The 18,367-nt window shown below is 43.2% G+C and overlaps 1 protein-coding gene across 1 annotated transcript in view; it reads right to left on the reverse strand.

Moving 5' to 3' along the window:
- LOC147665639 (cytochrome P450 2F2-like) overlaps window positions 1-18,367 on the reverse strand; it is a gene marked incomplete at its 3' end in the record, with an annotated part of 323,787 nt that overhangs the window by 118,981 nt on the left and 186,439 nt on the right. Inside the window, exon 6 of the mRNA XM_086949621.1 lies at window positions 8,577-8,737. Coding sequence (XP_086805747.1) covers window positions 8,577-8,737 — 161 coding nt within the window. The remainder of the gene's footprint in view (window positions 1-8,576; window positions 8,738-18,367) is intronic.

An 18,367-nucleotide genomic window follows, 5' to 3' on the forward strand; every position in this document is an offset into this window, starting at 1 on the left:
AACAGCTTCCTCATATTGCACACAGCGTCTGAGGAAGTCCTTAGACGAAACGCGTCATGCTGATTGCAATAAAGAAGCTGAACCGAATCCCCCGTGTGCTCTACGTGTCTTTTGAAATGGGACACTTTTGTGAGGAATAATTAACATGCAGCGCCGTTTGCACGAAGGAGGCACCCGCCTTAAGCAGCTTGACAGGAAAGCGGCAATTGGTTTTTCATCTGTGGATATTTGCCTGTTGGAACCGCCGTTGAGAAGGAACCCCGCTATATGCCAACGCGCTTGGATTGTGACTGACACAATGTAAAGCTGTTGACTGACAACAGTTTACACAAAAGCGGAGTCTCGAGAAACGGCAGGCGTAATGGGGAATAAGCGAACCAAGAGGCCCATGATATCATCACCGGACTAATACACCATCAACTTGTAAAGTGTGTTTTTGATCCAGAAAGAATGGAGGTTTTAACAAAGTGTATATGGCCATAGAAACACGAATGGCACCAATGACAATAACAAAGAACAAATTCAAACACACTAAAAGATGGCACCATAGAACTCGAAGGGGGAGGACTATGAAAAGAGTCCCTCTTCGCTGATGCCGGGAAAGGTGGGGCCAAAGGCTGACTTATAAATGTTTTTAAAAACAACAGCTTCCTCATATTGCACACAGCGTCTGAGGAAGTCGTAAGACGAAACGCGTCATGCTGATTGCAATAAAGAAGCTGAACCGAATCCCCCGTGTGCTCTACGTGTCTTTTGAAATGGGACACTTTTGTGAGGAATAATTAACGTGCAGCGCCGTTTGCACGAAGGAGGCACCCGCCTTAAGAATCTCTCTATATATATCTATATATATATATATATATATATATAGATATATATAGATATAGATATATATATTCACTGAAAAAACCATAGGTTATAGACCATATATAGTTAAGAATTAGCATTTACAAAACCTTATTTTACTCACACAAAACCATTGAAATTTGCATATATAGTTAGTTGCACTAACTATATATCGCGCACCCGCAATCCACTGCTGATCATGTCTCATATTACATCATTCATGACATGGTCAGTGACATCACTGATGACATCACAGATGACATCACTGATGACATCTCAAATGACATCACTGATGACATCACTGATGACATCACTGATCCTTAGATACACTCAGTGTAAACAGACACTCACAGACTGTCACTCATCCATGGAGTTACTCACACACCTAGTCAGTCATGCAAAGAATCAATCACACCTCCATTTCCTCAACTATACAGTTATACACACCTTACTTATTCAAACATATACTAACACATATTTACTCTCTTATACAATCCCTGATACAAGTTCACAATGATCCATACAACCACTCACACATTCACTGGCTCTTATGCACAGTTATTTATATATGTCGACTCTCACATGTACTGTGTTTTACATATGTACTTACTTTGACATGTAGCACTGAGATATCCATTCACTCACCAATACACTCATGCACACAGTCAACCGCCCATACAGCTGTTTCCACATGCACTTTTGAACCCATACATCTAGTGAATCAACTGCTCGCACATCTATGCACAGAGTCATACACCTCCCAGCCACCCACACACACACTCAGTCTCCTATACAAATACTTGGGCAACCAATCAATAACCCATATAGTTACTCATATAGCTACTGATCAACACATGCAGCAGTTTACAGAATAACAGACATAATGATGCACAAATTAAAACAGTTTAGTCACTAACCCATGCACTCAGTGAGACACATTTAATCACTCACTCATACAGTCAGTCATGCACGTACTAAATCCTTCATACAGACACTTATACATCCACTCATTCTTCAATATGTAAGACATATTTTAACTTTACAGAAACATACAGTCACTGGATGTTGTCATCAGTGATGTCATCAGTGATGTCATTTGAGATGTCATCAGTGATGTCACTGACCATGTCATGAATGATGTAATATGTGACATGATCAGCAGTGGATTGCGGGTGCGCGAAAAATAGTTAGTGCAACTAACTATATATGCGAATTTCAATGGTTTTGTGTGAGTAAAATAAGGTTTTGTAAATGCTAATTCCTAACTATATATGGTCTAAAACCTATGGTTTTTTCAGTGAATTTCAATGGTTTTTTAATAGCAAATATCAAAAGCTGTAAAATGTATTCTTCTTTTAAAGGAAAAATATATTTTGTATGTATTTATTATAATTTTTTTATGTATATACATTTTTTGAGGGAACTAATTTATCAACTATCATGCTGAAGAAGAGTGTGGGGAAAAAAAAACAAAGAGAAGGACTAAGAGGAAAGAACAATCAGTTCAAAAATACAATTGCTTTAAAGCATGAAGTGCTTTTCCACACAGTTACATTTAAATAACCCATATAAGAACATACAAAATATCTACAGAGGAGACGGTGTACATTGAATTTTAGACTCTTCATTGGTACCTACATGTTGGTACTTACATCACCCACACAACACAACAGCTCTATTCAGAGCTACCCTACCTCAAAGCTCTCTAAAATATTATTTTACTATTTCCCTTGGTTTTCCCCTTGTTACGCTTTCCGGAACGCTACCTTACATATATGGGCCTCCTCAGCCACCCTCAGAAAACCTAGGGGGTCAGGATATGTCTCCCCTGCCCCCTTATACCCATTCCCAACATTGTTTATCCTCCATCTTGTGACTAAATTCGTCCGAAACACAAGATGGCGGACTCCCGTTACGCTACCGGTGAGCTACCCGGTTCGCGTACCGGGTAGCGCTTCCACCGCGAAAAATCGGAAAAAAAATATTTTATTTTTTTGCCCCGCGGGGCCCTTTAATAGCCCCCACATCAATCCTAGGGGGTCAGGAGGGGTCTACCTTGCCTCTTTCATTCATTTCCCCCTTCATTTATTTCCACCTCTTGTCTCTCGATCCTACCGAGAGACAAGATGGCGGCCGCTCTGGACTGTTTAGAATGTTGAGAGTCACCGGAGAGCCAATCCGTTTCTCCTCGCGAAGTTCTGTTACGCGTCTGGTACGCGAACCGGGGCGCTAACCGGGACGCTGTCACAGATATATATATTTTTTGGAACGTTAATTTCTCAAAATCCACTGGAGCACATATCTTGAGACCTAGCAAAGGCACATCGGGCAAACAGTCTCTACAATTTTGCCAAGTTTCATAGAAATCCATTCAGCCGTTCAAGCTAAAAGTGAGTCCAACTGCCCTATGGAAAACTCAATGTTAAAAACACGTTTTGGGACCCCCCTTTTCTCTCGGCCCGACTTTGACGAAACCCCCCCAAACATTTAGGGGACGCTCAGAAACAAAATGTGCCATTTTCCTTAAAATTTCAGCCAATTCCGTCCATCAATGCCAAAGTTATTCAACATAGAATTTTCAGAAATCCCTATTCAAAAAGATTCTAACTATATATACCTACTGGCGACCGCCAGTAGGTAATATATAACATTTCTATGGCAAAATGAAACCCCTCATTTTGTTCCTTTGCAAATTAAATGTTTTAAATGTTAACACTTTATTCCAATCAAGATGACTTCAGGTGTGCCATACTTTTGTCATAAGTAAGACTGTCAGCGCTCTAGTTGTTCTTTAGAACACTCTGGGACATTCTGTCACTGGGCTATAGTTGGGCTACATCTGGCTAATATTTGGGCCACATTTGTTTTTTTGGTCTCTGGTGGCCATCTTTGGGCTACATTGGGCTACATTTGGGCTCTAACATATATATCGCCCAATGTAGCCCAATATATATTTTTCAAAGTTAATTTTCGTAAAAACCACTGGAGCATATATCTTGAGACATAGCAAAAGCACATCGGGCTAACAGTCCCTACAATTTTGCCAAGTTTTGTGGGAATCCATTCAGCCGTTCAAGCTAAAAGTGAGTCCAACCGCCCTATGGAAAACTCAATGTTAAAAACACGTTTTGGGACCCCCTTTTTTCTCGGCCCCCGCTTGACGAAACCCCCCAAACTTTCAGGGGACGCTCAGAAACAAAATGTGCCATTTTCCTGAAAATGTCAGCCAATTCCGTCCATCAACGCCAAAGTTATTCAACATAGAATTTTCAGAAATCCCTTTTCAAAAAAATCCTAACTATATATACCTACTGGCGACCGCAACAAACCTAGGGGTCAGGGGGGTGTACCCTGCCCCCTTTTGCTCATTTCCCCCTTTGATTTTTACCACCTCAATCCTACCGAGGCACAAGATGGCGGCCGCTGCGGACTGTTTCGAATGTTTACAGACACCCGAGAGCCAATCAGCTTTCCGTATGCAAGTCGCGTGGCGCGCTTGAAGCGCTCCCCGGTGCGCGTACTGGGGCGCGGCTCTAGGTATATATATTTTTTTTAACCTAAATTACTCAAAATCCACTGGAGCACATATCTTGAGACATAGCAAAGGCACATCGGGCTACCAGTCCCTACAATTTTGCCAAGTTTGGTAAAAATCCATTCAGCCGTTCCGGCTAAAAGTGAAATCGACCGCCCTATGGAAATTAACATGGGGAAAACACGTTTTGGGACCCCCCTTTTATCTCGGCCCCAGCTTGACGCATCCCCCCCAAACTTTTAGGGAAGGACCGGAGCTCGACGAGGCCATTTTGAGGAAATTTTCAGGCAGATTCGTCAACCGGTGCCAAAGTTATTCCAAAGAGAATTTTGAGATTTAACATTGAAAACAATCCTAACTATAACTACCTACTGGCGACCACCAGTAGGTAATATATATATATATAGCCAGTAGGTATATATAGTTAGGATTGGCTACCATAGGAAATTCCGAACATTCTATTGGGAATAACTTTGGCGCCGGTTGAGGAATTTTGCGTGATATTTTCCTTAAAATTGTCTCGCTGTGCTCCGCTCCTTCGCTGAAAGTTTCGGGGGGATTCATGAAGTGGAGGCTGAGAAAAAAGGGGGGTCCCAAAACGTGTTTTCTCCATGTTAATTTCCATAGGACGGTCTGACAAGTCTACAGCCCGACCTGCTGAACGGAATTACGCCAATCTTTGCAAAATTGTAGGGACTGGTACGCAGATGTGCCTTTGCTATGTTTGGTGAAAATTGCTCCAGTGGTTTTTATGAAAATTAGGTTCAAAAACACATATATATCTATATGAGCTTGCAGGTCCGCGCACCGTACGCGTACGTGCGTGTACCCTTAAGTGCGCGAGCGCAATCCTGATTGGCTGGCAGTCGACTGTCAACATTCCAAACTGTCCAAACCAGGAAGAGTTGGCCACCATCTTGTTTCTCAGGAGAACTGAGGCACAAGAGAGCCCAACACAAGAGTGAAAAACACGAAAAGGGGGCAGGGTAGAGACACCCCAACCCCCTAGCCCTTCTCAGGGGGTCTCAGAAGGACCCCAAGGGCAAAAAAGAAAAAGTAAAAAAATTGCGGGGTACGTGCACGGTACGCGTACAGGTGCGCGTACCGTGCGCGTACCCCATGATTTTATTAAAAAGTAATTTTGCCCTTGGGGGTCCTTCTGGGAGAACCTGAGAAGGGCTAGGGGGTCAGGGGGTCTCTACCCTGCTCCCTTTTTGCGTTTTCCACTCTTGTTTTGTGCTCTCTTGTGCCTCAGTTCTACTGAGAAATGAGATGACATATAAAAACGTTATTCGCTAATAGAATTTGTATTTACAAAACCTTTGAAGTTTTTTGAAAAAAATATAGGTTTCACGCTAGATATAGTTAGGAATTAGCATTTAAAAAACCTTGCAAATTCACTGAAAAAACCATAAGTTTCAGGCCTTATATAGTTAGGAATTAGCATTTAAAAAACCTTGCAAATTCAGTTAAAAAACCGTAGGTTTCAGGCCTTATATAGTTAGGAATTAGCATTTAAAAAACCTTTGAAATTCACTGAAAAAACAATAGGTTTCAGGCCTTATATAGTTAGGAATTAGCTTTAAAAAAAACTTTGAAATTCACTCAAAAAAAGTTTTAGGGGTGTTATAGTTTGCTGGACATTTCACTCATACAAAACCATTGAAATTGCTCCTATATAGTCAGTTGGACTAACTATATTTCGCGCACCCGGAATGCACTGCTGATGATGTCACATATTAGATCATTCATGACATGGTCAGTGACATCACTGATGACATCTCAAACAACATCATGGATGACATTTTATAAGTTCTCATTGGATAAATCCAAGACTGCCTACGTTGTTGTTGCACCAATACTGTAATATTACCGGATAAATCCGCTTATTGTCATTTCAACCAATATGGCCTATGAGTCCTGCGTACATCACAACATGTACCTATTCTTATCTTAATTTTAAACCAATTTTCTTAGTATTTCTTTTTTATGCAGTGTAAACACCAGTGAGAGAAGGTCTGTGCAAAAGTGCATATATAGATATAAAGTGCTAGTGTAGATAGTATAGATTGTTCAATCAATCAAATGCTAATTTAAGGCCAAACCATCTGCTCCCAAAACATAGATGAATCTAATTTCTAAAATTCATACATAATTGATAACAGCCACCTTTATCCTAAAAACATTCGATTCTGTATATAATAAATACATTTTGAGAAATCAAAAAGAGAAAGAGGAAATATGATAAAATAATTTGTAAAATCAGAGAGTTAATATATCTACAAGGAGGACGTACTTCATTGAACTATTTACATACAATTCCACTTGTGATTTGGAACCACCATATTGCAGCTAAAGGATGTTATTACAGAAAGCTGCGCATATCCTCATTGGTATTCAAACCATTGGGCCATTTACAATCAAGCTCGATAATATATTTGGTTTCAAGCTGACGGAGTTGGCGCTCTCTATTGCCACCTCTTCTTTTCTTAGCCACAGCATCTATTACGAAATAAGAAAAGCAATTGATATTGTTTGCATGTACCTCGTTAAAATGTCTCGCAACAGGATATGTTGCGTCACTGTGGAGAATGGTCCTTATATGCTGCAAGATCCTGACGTGCACTTGTAGCTTCGTGCTACCCACGTAGCTAAGCCCACAGGTGCACGTCAGGACATATACAGCATATTCGGTTTTGCAATTGTAGTTTCCCGATATATCAGTAGGAGTGGAACTGAAAGGTGTGGAGTATGTTGACATGTTGCAACCAAATTTGCAAGCACGACATGACGTGCATTTTATGAAACCCTTCTTTGGTGCCAAATAAGTAGTGACTTTTTTGACCTCAGGTGATACTCGGTCCAGTACTGTGCCCATGGTGCTACTTCTTCTAAATGTAATAACAGGTTTAACTGCAATTTTATCTCGAAGAATATTATCTGTTAGCACTACTGGCTAATGCTTGTTCAATATAGTTCTAATCTGCCGTTCTTCCCTGTTATAAGTAGTGATTAGTCTTGGAGTATTCATACTTGTGGAGATAACAGCAGTATTAGGGACTGATGAGGTGTCTATATCAGGAGCGAATAGGCTCATTCTAGATTTAGTTTTGGCCTTATCAATTGCATCCTGCAAGATTTTATGTGAATATCCCCTTACTTTAAGTCTGTCAACCAGCTCTTGTTGACATTTATTAAACTCTTCCTCATTGCTGCAAATAATTTTATCAGTAGGATTTCTCCATACGAAATGCTAGCAATGAGGTCTTTCGGATGAGAGCTGGTTGCATGTAAGGTGATATTACCAGAAGTCACTTTTCTGTGAAGGGTACTTTCAAATTTTTCATTGTGGACAAAGACCTTAACATCAAGGAATTCAATTTCCTGTTTGTAAATGTGGGAGGTGAATTTAAGATTATAGATGTTATTATTAATCTTATTTATAAAGAGAACAGCTTCTTCTTCACTCCCCCGCCAAAGTATGAACACATCCTCTATGTACCGAAGGTATGATCTTATTTGTGTCTGATATTCCACCTGAAAGGCGGTTTTGAGGACCTGCTCCTCCCACCAGCCCACATGTAAACATGTGTAGCTGGGGGAGAAGCAGGCCCCCATCGCCACTCCTCTCACCTGTTTGTATATATCATATATATTAAAAGTGTTTTGGTACATTTTTATTGATTGTTGAATTATTTTGGTGATATTATTGTCATTGATATTCTGCGAATCTATATTTGTGACATAATATAGTTGTGTTAATATCAATATTTTTAACAATATTTTTGTTCCAAATATGTGTGGTTTTAATTGCTAATTAGAAAAAGTCAATATTTTTGTGATCGATATTTAATTTCCAATATTTTTGTGTTTAAATATTGCATGGATCCATATTATGCTAGTGATCTGACTCAGCATGTCTGCTGCACCAAGTCATGACAAGGTATTGGGAAGCCAGCAAGCAACATGGAATCCTACCACCCATTCTCCATTCTCATTACAGAAATGTCTCTTGTACCATGGGGGCCTGACTAGTGTTGCAGTACTCAACGTTCTACATTTGACTGTCACTCTTCCCAGTCCCCACGGGGCTATTAAGGGAGTGTGCCATCACTTTCAGGAAAATTACAACCTCCTCTACAAAACATCAATACAAGACCAAGATTAATTATAAATAGTTGATTCTTATACTTACTGTGCCACAGGTGGAGCTCGAAATCTTAAAAATGTTTTTTATATGTTCGGCCATGGCCACTAATTCTTCATCTTCATAGTCAAACCGATCCCCAAGGAGAACAGAGCTGATGTTGTTGCAGACCGACCGGCTCAGGAAAAATTCTGGATTAAAGTGGGATGCTAGAGATGGGATAGACAAACACAATAAAATACAAAATGTGTAAAGGAGCTTGGTTTATTCTGAAATTGCTAATACGTTTTAAATTGGAATCATACCATAAACATTGAATGGTTGTAGAGTGCAGAGAAAATTACTACTTTTTTTCTAGCAGTATAGTGTTTAACTCTATTTTACCCATCCTAACGCTAATATAACTTAATTGATTAATAATTTTCAAGAAAAACATTCACTTGAACATTTAAACAGCAAGGAAAAACCTTTTGATATGGTTTATGTCTGACCCAATTCTATTTATGCATGCACTATAGTCACATAATACTGTGCGTTCCCTGTAAAGTGCAACAATATTTTATATATAAAAATAAGGAACCTGTATGTTACAGCTTTTGGAAAGAAGCACCACAAACATTTTCAGGTGAAGAAAACAGCTAGAAGGGTAAAGCAATATAGGACTTTTGCTCTTTATAAAGCTATTTGGCGTAACTTGTGTCACAAAATGGTGCTCAAGTTAAGGTTTACAGAGCCTTACTTCTATATCTGGTAAGTCCCCATACTCTAAAAGGCAGTGGTGTGTGTTTCCCGGGTCTGGGCCTCAAATCTGCGCACTCTGTAAACCTATATAAAGGCTCATTATTTCAGCGGTCCATCTTCTTTCCAATATTATAAGGCAAATTTCACCTCATATAAGTATGGCACTGATGGCGCAGCTGGGAACCTCCAGGGAAATCAGAAAGGGTATCTTTCTAATAAATACTTTTCCGAAATGATTTATTAATAATCTAACTTCTCCACTGAATTTGATTTTTTAGTAATCATTAGGAGTTGTAGTTGAACCATTTCTTTAGCTTGTTTCAAACATGAGATAGCAAAATGAATACATTTATCAGCACTATAGTTTTCCTCCATAGGAGAGTCAGGGTCTTCCATTGTAAAAATAGCTTTTGGGATCTTACCACAGTGGGGACATGCCATTATTACATTTCTATATGTCCTACTTTTAAAAATTCAGCACAATACATTAAGGCAGGGCCAATGGAGTTATGCAGCAAGTGAGGCCGAAGTTACCTTTGATGTCCGTAGGATGCATTGGCACACACACCTAGGAAGAGATTACTGGCATACCCACAGAAGGTGTCTCGCAACACGCTCTTCAAATACATCCAATTCAACTACACGCACAGGACATACTCGACACCGTGCAGAATCAGGGCCATCTAATGGGGTGAACCCAGACCTTGACCCGGTGCACATCACTAGATGCAGTCTCCAATCATATGACAGGGGAGTACACCCAGCTGCAGGTATACTGGATGAAGGTCCTGTCGAAGCTCAAGGTACTCTGAATAGCACTGTTGAGAATTATGTAGCCTTTTAGGGGCCTTCCTAGACCCAAACCTAAAAAGGTCAGAAACAGGTTCCTTGACTTAGCATTAATATTACAGAAGAGACGAATAGCAATGGCTTGAAAGTTAGTTGCGGGTTCTAAAGTGTAGACCTGGATCAGGGATGTGATGTTGTAGGCTCGAGCCCTGTGGTCAGATGTGATGGATGAGTGGGAGCAGTTCTCGATGCCGAGACCCAGACAGGTTACCCTTGGGACACTGTTAGGTGCGATGACCCCGCCCTGTTTGTGTAACTGAGACACCTCACTGAGAGGACATAGGAGAGGGGGATGACCAGACTGATGACCGCTGGAGGGGGAGGGATACCCCGGTGGAATGCCACCAGGCAGGTGCCGGGTTATTACACAATGAAGAGTCGGCCAGACACAGGTGGGCCCAGATGGCCCCCCTCTCTCGACTGAGACAGACCTCACTGAGCTCCCAACAACAGAATAGGAGACATAAATTACCACATGACGGTGGTTTGAAAGTTATGGATTTGGTTAGTTACTATCACATGGCATATCCGGTAATCCCAGACTAGCAACAGGGCCGGCCCTAGGCATGTGCAAACTGTGCACCTGCACAGGGCCGCCAAACCCCAGGGGCCGCCACGACGACCGACGGACGAGCCGAGGATCGGATCAGAACTTGGATCACTGGCGGCCCCCTGACAGGATTTGGCGGCCTCCGGGCAATGGCAGCGACACCTGTGAGCGTTGTTGTTTCAATTGGTTTCAGCAGACAGTTGGGTCCCAGGGCCGTCAATCTTAGCCCTACGATGACGTGACAGCCCCCGCGCGCTGTGCGCGGTGTGCAATTTAGCCGCTCAGCAGTGACGCGTCACGTTGCTTTGGTCACGCGGCTCCGACCCGCCTCACTGGGAGACTGAGTGCGATGATGGCAAATTACTAGCAGGGGTGCCGCACCTGCGACCGCGTTTACCCGCCGCGTTGCGTACAGAGGCCAGCAGAGAGGTGAGTGGGCACTGGGGACAGTACAGCAGAGAGTCAGTGACAGCCAGCGTCTCCTGATGGTTAGAGTGGCAGAGGGGAGGAGAAAGGGAGGGAGTGTTTCGGCTGTTGTGTAAGTAAGTTCTCTGAGGCCTGTGGCGAAATCAGGACAGCAAAAGGCACACCAATTGCTTGACAATAATTGTCTTACGCTGGAACCCCGGTGGCTTATTACGTCATACCACGAGTGGAAGCTGTTCGTGTAGGTCTAAATGCAGTGCTTGTGTGCTTTTTCTTTCTTATTTTTGGGTTTACTTTAGTCCACGTAGTGTCTTTATCTACAACTAGCACCTCGGACAGTAGGATCAGAGCACTCCAAATGGAAAGTTAAGTGCAGAGGAAAAACACATGTGTCAGGTGGCATTTTCGACCGTGTGTCTTCTGAAGGAGCAGCACTGTGCAAGGGGTCCTTATCATTCCAGAGGACCGTTACCCAGGAGGCAATTTTCTAAGAATCCGTCATAAAGAGGCTCTAAACCGATGTTTTAATTACCACTACTTTACCCACCACGGTGGACAATCTACAACTGACTCTTCTGTAACATATATTTTTAATCATCTTCACTGAAAACCCATCCAAATTCAAACCTTAACCACACATGAACTATAAATCTTTACACTAAGCCTTGAGTAGACTGTAACGTGTGCAATATCACTAACCCTATATTTGATTTAACCCTAGACATCATCCTATAATGTACCTTATAGTACTACTCTACACACCTTGTACCTCTGTGTCTGGTTGCTTAGTGCTCTGCATGTGTTGCTGACGTTCTTTCTAGGTGCTTGCCCCCTATCGAACCAGGCAGGGTGCAGGATCCTGAATGATTTTGATTTTGTTGTGGGGCACCACAGGAAAGTCAAGCAAGAGCATACCTTTAACATGGTTCTCATGCTCCTGGCCCCCATTCCCCAGACAACGTAATGACTGTCCTTATATTATGATGTTCATACCCAAAGAGCTGAGAGGTCCCATGTACATACCACTTACAGGCTACCAGATTTCCTATATGGATCAAAGTTAGACTTAGCCCAGACTTGATCACCTTGGATTGTGGCTTTATTTTGCATGCAAGAATGTGTCACTCATAGTCGTTAAAATGTCACTCATAATTACTTTGAAATTATGATAATGTCACACATAGCAATTTGAAATCTTGGCAGCTATGAGGAGCTTTGATTCACTCAGAATCCTTCAGCACAGGGAGCGCGGCCGCAGGAACCCTCTGGTAAGCAAACCGGCAGAGGGTGCATGCTTTCGGTGGCCTGGGGGGCTCCAGCTACAGGCCAGGCTCCGGATTCTACTCCCCGTATAATTCCCTTCCCCATAAAGTACAGGCCCAGTCACATTGGAGAAAGCCTGCTCCGGAATTAATGCATGCACTTCCTGCCGCCAGCGCACAGTGTGATCTTATGAATGTCACTGTGTTACCCCATCCACGGCAGCTGCTTTTCAAACTGTGGTTAAAAGTAGTAAACACCACAGAAAGGAAACGACGGCTCTCTTCCGTGGTTAGTTACAAAAATTTTGCAATCAAAAGTCTGGCTGAAAGAAGGCGCACACATTAGGCAAAAACATAATGGGTGTGCAAAGTTACAAAGTTTGTTTTTTGTTATTTTTGGCAACCGTTCTGAAGTTATGCTTCAAAGTTTTTCATAGCGCCACTTACTAGTGTCGAAGCCGTAACCTTTGCAATAATGTAATTGCCGCACGTATTCCTATCTAACACTAACATAGTAGTACGGAATAAAACATGCCCCAAGTAAACACTTATTATTGTGCAAGGCCATTCTGTTAAAAAAAAAAACTGTCCAAGAGGTAAACTTGCAAATACATATTCTGCATAGACTTTCTTTCTAGGGTGAATAGTTTGAATAGATGAGAGAGAAAGGTGTCTTGCAGTCTGGTGAAACTTCTCATAATGTGGAAATTGGGGGTGTTGGGCAGTGCCGGAAATGGAAAACATTTACTCCGGGTCTGGGAAGCCATACATTGGGGTTCAAGGTCTGGCGTTGGAAAGTGGGCGGGGTCAGGAGAACAGAGTCTGACAGTCAATTTATAAGTAAAAGAAAAAAAACTACAGCAAAGAAATAGTTGACAATAAGTACAAATGTGACTGCGCACCTGTTCTCTGTGAATAACAAAGAGGCCATGTTTAGAAAAATACTTTATGGGTTGGGGCACCTGAGCCTGCAGAGATCTTGTGTGCCCAGCAATTTTCCAGGGCTAATAACGGTAAAATAACTCTGGTGGTTAATGCACTTGCTGAAGAGATATGTGTTTTGTCTCGTGCAGTTCTGAGTCATAGTAGCTTATACGTTTAACATGCCTACTGCAAATCAGGTTGTGAAGCCTGCAGATCATGTACTTGTATTTTATATTTCTAGGGAAGTGTGTAACTACTTTTGACACTGAGATGCTTTTGTACTCGGAGTTCATAAATTCCAATCCTTTGAATATTGCAGTGATCTATAAAGCTCCATCAAGGAGGTGCATGTAACCTGCAAGACAAAGGTTTAGAACCTTAATGTGTTTTTTCTCAATCTGTCATTACTCTAAGGTTGCTAAAAGGGTTCCTTTGGGTAGCAATAACGTCTTATTAGCATAGATACCCCCAACCACTCTGGTGCGTTCTAAATCCTGGAGGGGTGTATGCAGATGAATAGCAGGTTTCACCATAAGCTAGCATGGAAGGATTATGTGCCTGCTCCCCAGCACAGTGTATAACACGCAGGTGATAGATTTGAATGTTTTTGACCACCGTGTTGCTGCTGTTGTTGCAGTAGGTCCTTCAGTTACCTGTTGGTCACAAAAATGAGGGTTCCTGCCATATAATAGTGAGATTAGTGAGTTATGTGCCAGCACCATAGAGCAGCATGTAAACTGCCAGGCATACGCTGGGAAACTCCATCTCAATATGCATGTTCACGTGTGTATGTGTGAGGTGCCTGAATTGCTTTTGAGAAGAGAGTAAGACTGTTCCTTGTGTCACCCCAACTAATGGTTCTGTATTAAGATAGACATTAAAAAGGCCAAACTGCAAACTGGAGGAAAATAAAAATGTGTTTTTATTAAAAGGTTTTAGACAAAAAAAACAGACATCATTCTTGTCCAGACATCACCAGCTTGAAGAAACAGAAGTACCACTAAGGTCACTGCAGTCTAGCAATCACATCAAACTATATTTAATAGCAGCCCGTCCCAATGTTGTCCGGGTATGAGTTGCTGCCGGCTAGTAGTATATTGTTTTGTAAGATTTCGTTTTGATAGCATTTCTTATCTGTGACAGGCCTGTGAAACGCTCCGATTCACAGTGCACTGCTGATGCACTTAAGAGTGCCCGTTCAGTAGTGTGTGAACTCGAGTTTCCCTACTTTATTTTTCCTTACAAATCTGAGAGTTGCATGTCTCCATTTTTTGTAATAACACAAGAGAACAGTGAGGGTCCAATCTGTGGCCTATGGGAGTGTACAGGACTTTAGAGGAGCTCTTTCTTCGGTTCAGAAATGTCCTTCCATAAACATTTTGTGTGCGCCCAGTCCCTCAGGTCGTGTGTCACAATGCCCTCCTCCTCCTAAATCTTATCGTTCTGAGACGAATTCAGAAGGGTAGGAGCAGCCGCTCAGGTACTGGTCAATTATCTAACGACTTTTGTGAACGTATTATTAGTAAAACACCTTCCTGAGCTCCGCCCCGTCCGGACCCCCTCTTCCGGGGCCCCCACCTACGCTCCCTGCACAGGGCCACCATGAGCCTAGAGCCGGCCCTGCTAGCAAGCAATCAGAGGGGTGACACAGTCCCCCAGTTGACTCAAGCCCATGAGATAGTAGCAATACCTGGTGAGTAGGACCAAGGGTTGTCCTGGCTAGATCGATCTCACACTTAATTCATATGGTTGATGGGTAGACCTGGGGCACAATCATAAGAGCTGCAGACATTCTGTGTTATAGGGAATGAAGTCACTGAATCGTAATCACAATGTGTGTAAAAAGCAATACTATCGTTATTTACTTGTGAAATGATTGTCATGTATATTTCTCGTGAGAAATGCGCATGCGCGGCAGCCCGCGCATGCGCATTACCATCCAAAACGCGCGCGCCGGCGGCGCAATGACGAGCGGGAGCCCCGGGGACGCGGCAGTACAGGGTAAGTGGTTTTATAATTCTTTTATATCTTAATCTAGCATTTAGGGAGGGCAGGAGGGAGGCGGGTGGCGGGCAACTTCGCTACGCCCACGAAGTGGGCGTAGTGTTGCCTGCTTCGCCTACTTTGCAAAGGGCGAAGTAGGCAACACTACGCCCACTTCGTGGGCGTAGCAAAGTTGCCCGCCTACCCTTACCTCAAACTACCTAGCAGGGATTAAGGAGTTGTGGGAGACGCGCCCTGCAGCTCCTGTAGCCCAGAGGCTCACGTAGGGGTGAGCCGGGGAGCTAGGAGTGGAGCTGCACCCGCGTCTGCATCTGAGACAGTTTGGTCCAGACCCAGTGTGGACCCAGTTAGTGTAGACCCAGTGTCACTTGCGAGAGCAATAAGCAGAGCAAGCAGAAGGACCAAGGACTGAGGATTGAGAGGTAGGGCGAGACAGTTGTCAGGCGGCAGTCGCTGACCCTACCCGCCTCGGCTGGTGTCGGTTCTGCTGGCCCCAGCGGCCTTATTTACCTAAGTTGTGGCTCTGCAAGTTAAAATTCACCACTAGCAACCAGATACTAGCCACCAGCTACCCAACTATCCAGCTAAACAGCTAAACTCGTCCTGGGCCAGCATGTGGTCCGGAAAAGTAAGAAGGTCCATTACAAAACCAGTATTAAAACGAAAAAAGGGGGCCACAAGAGACGTTGGAGCCACCCCACCACCTACAGAGAAAGATCTCTGTAAAATAAGTACCAATAAGGGAAAGGCCAATTCGATCGACACCAACTCTGTCAATGAAATCGGCGACGCCACGGGCTGCCCTTGGTTCACGGGCACGGAGTCCATCCAGGACAATAACTTAGAAATCGCAACGGACCCACGGAAGGCAACAAAACCAAGTAAGCTAACAAAATGAGCGAAAAGAGAAAGAACCGAAGATCTCATAACCATTGATGGAGAACCAGCTAGGAAAACTTCATACTCATTTGCGTTTCTAAAACATCCAGGGGCTGCATTTTTTCACATACAACGGAAACCTAGAAGGCCTACCAACTCCATTGGAGCCCGGAAAGATAGAATACCCACCGTTACATGATCAAAAAATACTGGAAACAGAGAAATTGCCAAAAACTACAGTAGTGGATATACACACCGCTAACAAACTTACGATGTCAATTGAGAGCAGTATAAACAACGAAGAAGACAGAACACTATACTCATCAGTAGATATGCCAGTGGAGATCAACAATCAACCAGACACTGAATTGACAAACCCTCAAGGCATACAGACATAGCTCAGTAGGATGAAAACAGAAAGCTCCCCAGACAAGGCCACAACACTCAGCGGGCCAAGTACAGACAGAGCATTAGATGCCTTCTCTACTCTAGAACAACACGTCCCACAGGACTGGGGAGATCAACAAACAGCTCGGCCGCGGCAAAAATCTCAGAGTGAGCGGGACACAAGGATACTAACAACACGACAAAACAGCATCCCTTCACCAACGCCGAAGAGTGTACAAGACGGCTCCCAAGCGGCCCCAGACGAGCAGAGTGACACGGGCCACCCTAACACACCAAAAAATCGGCAAGGGGAGATTCCACACATTACAGATGGCGACATGTCTTTCCTTGCAACACAGGAGTAGCAAGATCTAGTGGCGGTATGCAATCTAAAACCCACTACAACCCCAAGTATCAGGAGATCGGAGAGCATGAGCAAAAGCTCGTTCATTACCTTCTGGGCAAATCTAGTAAACACAATACAACTATCAGCAGCAGCCTTACAATATCAATCAGAGAAACTAGACCTGCAGTTAACAGTACTGCAAACACTAGCTGAATTCACTTCAGGGATTGAGAAGAAACTAGGCGACTTAAACAGCTTAATAAAAAGGGGTCAGGAAGCAGCAGAATTCTCTGCTATTGCCAGAACAGAATGTGACTGTTCCCCAATAATCAACAAACTATCGACACTACCAACCATGCTAGAGAACCTTCTGGTCAGTCTGAAGCCAACCGCATCTGCAGACCCAACAGATACAGCCAAGGAGGGAACCGTCGCAAGGGTCTTCCAACCCCAGGGACGCATAAAAAAAAGCAGAAACCAGGTTGTTCCAAAACGAGAAGTTCTGTTCCCCTACTGTCAGTCAACCGCCAAAAATCGCACTCCAAAATCTCTCACCTCCAGAAACAGCCATTATAGAGGTACCCACAAACTCACAAACCCACCGGGAACAAAAAAGGAAGGGCGGAAACAGGAAAAAAACAGCCATTGCCATGATCAGGAGGGGCTGATAGTGGAACCCCATGCCCAAGTGGTACAAGAAGAGACAGCGGGACCTGTAAATCAGGCTGAGCAGACGCCGCCCCTGGGCAAAAAACTGTCAACTACAAGGACCCCCATCAAACTTAAAATCCAGAGAGCAACGGATCTATTAGAGACAGCAATAGAACACCTTGGGCACGAGGACGTCACAAAGGCAAAATGCTTACACCAGCAGGAAAAACTCAAAACAGAGTCTGACTCATGTAGCATAACACGGAGCTACACTGACAGCTGGTCAAGGGCCATGCTACAAAACGTGAAACAGTCGGCCCTGGAGCAGGACATGGAACAAACTCAAACAAGGGCAACCTCAGCCACAATTGACAGCACCATTGACCAACCCCCCACCGGGGCAAACCATCTTGAACAAACCACAGCCGGAGTATCGAGAGACTCTTCAACAAACAAGACAGACACACTAATATTTGCCCCAGAGTACAAATCTAGGGGCAGAATGGACATCCTGAATAGAGGAAATATAATCAAATTAATCACATCTATCAAAGGTCTGGAAGTCATCACCACAACCGACTTACAAATTGAATTCCAACCTGTACCCGACCAGTTAAAACCAGAAACTTCAAAGAGAACATGGGCGTCAACTGATCTGGTTGACCGGATTTTAGGAGAGCTTAAAAAATCCTCTCAATGGGGAATAAGGCTGGAACCAGGTAGAAGGCAAGCCTACCCAACACCATTCTTAAAGGAGAGTGAGATATAACACCCGCCCAAAGCCACATCTATTTTAAAAGGAGCCCTCAGCCAGTCACCA

Source organism: Lissotriton vulgaris, unplaced genomic scaffold (assembly GCF_964263255.1).
Source record: "Lissotriton vulgaris unplaced genomic scaffold, aLisVul1.2 SCAFFOLD_614, whole genome shotgun sequence".
Classification (NCBI taxonomy): Eukaryota; Metazoa; Chordata; class Amphibia; order Caudata; family Salamandridae; genus Lissotriton; species Lissotriton vulgaris.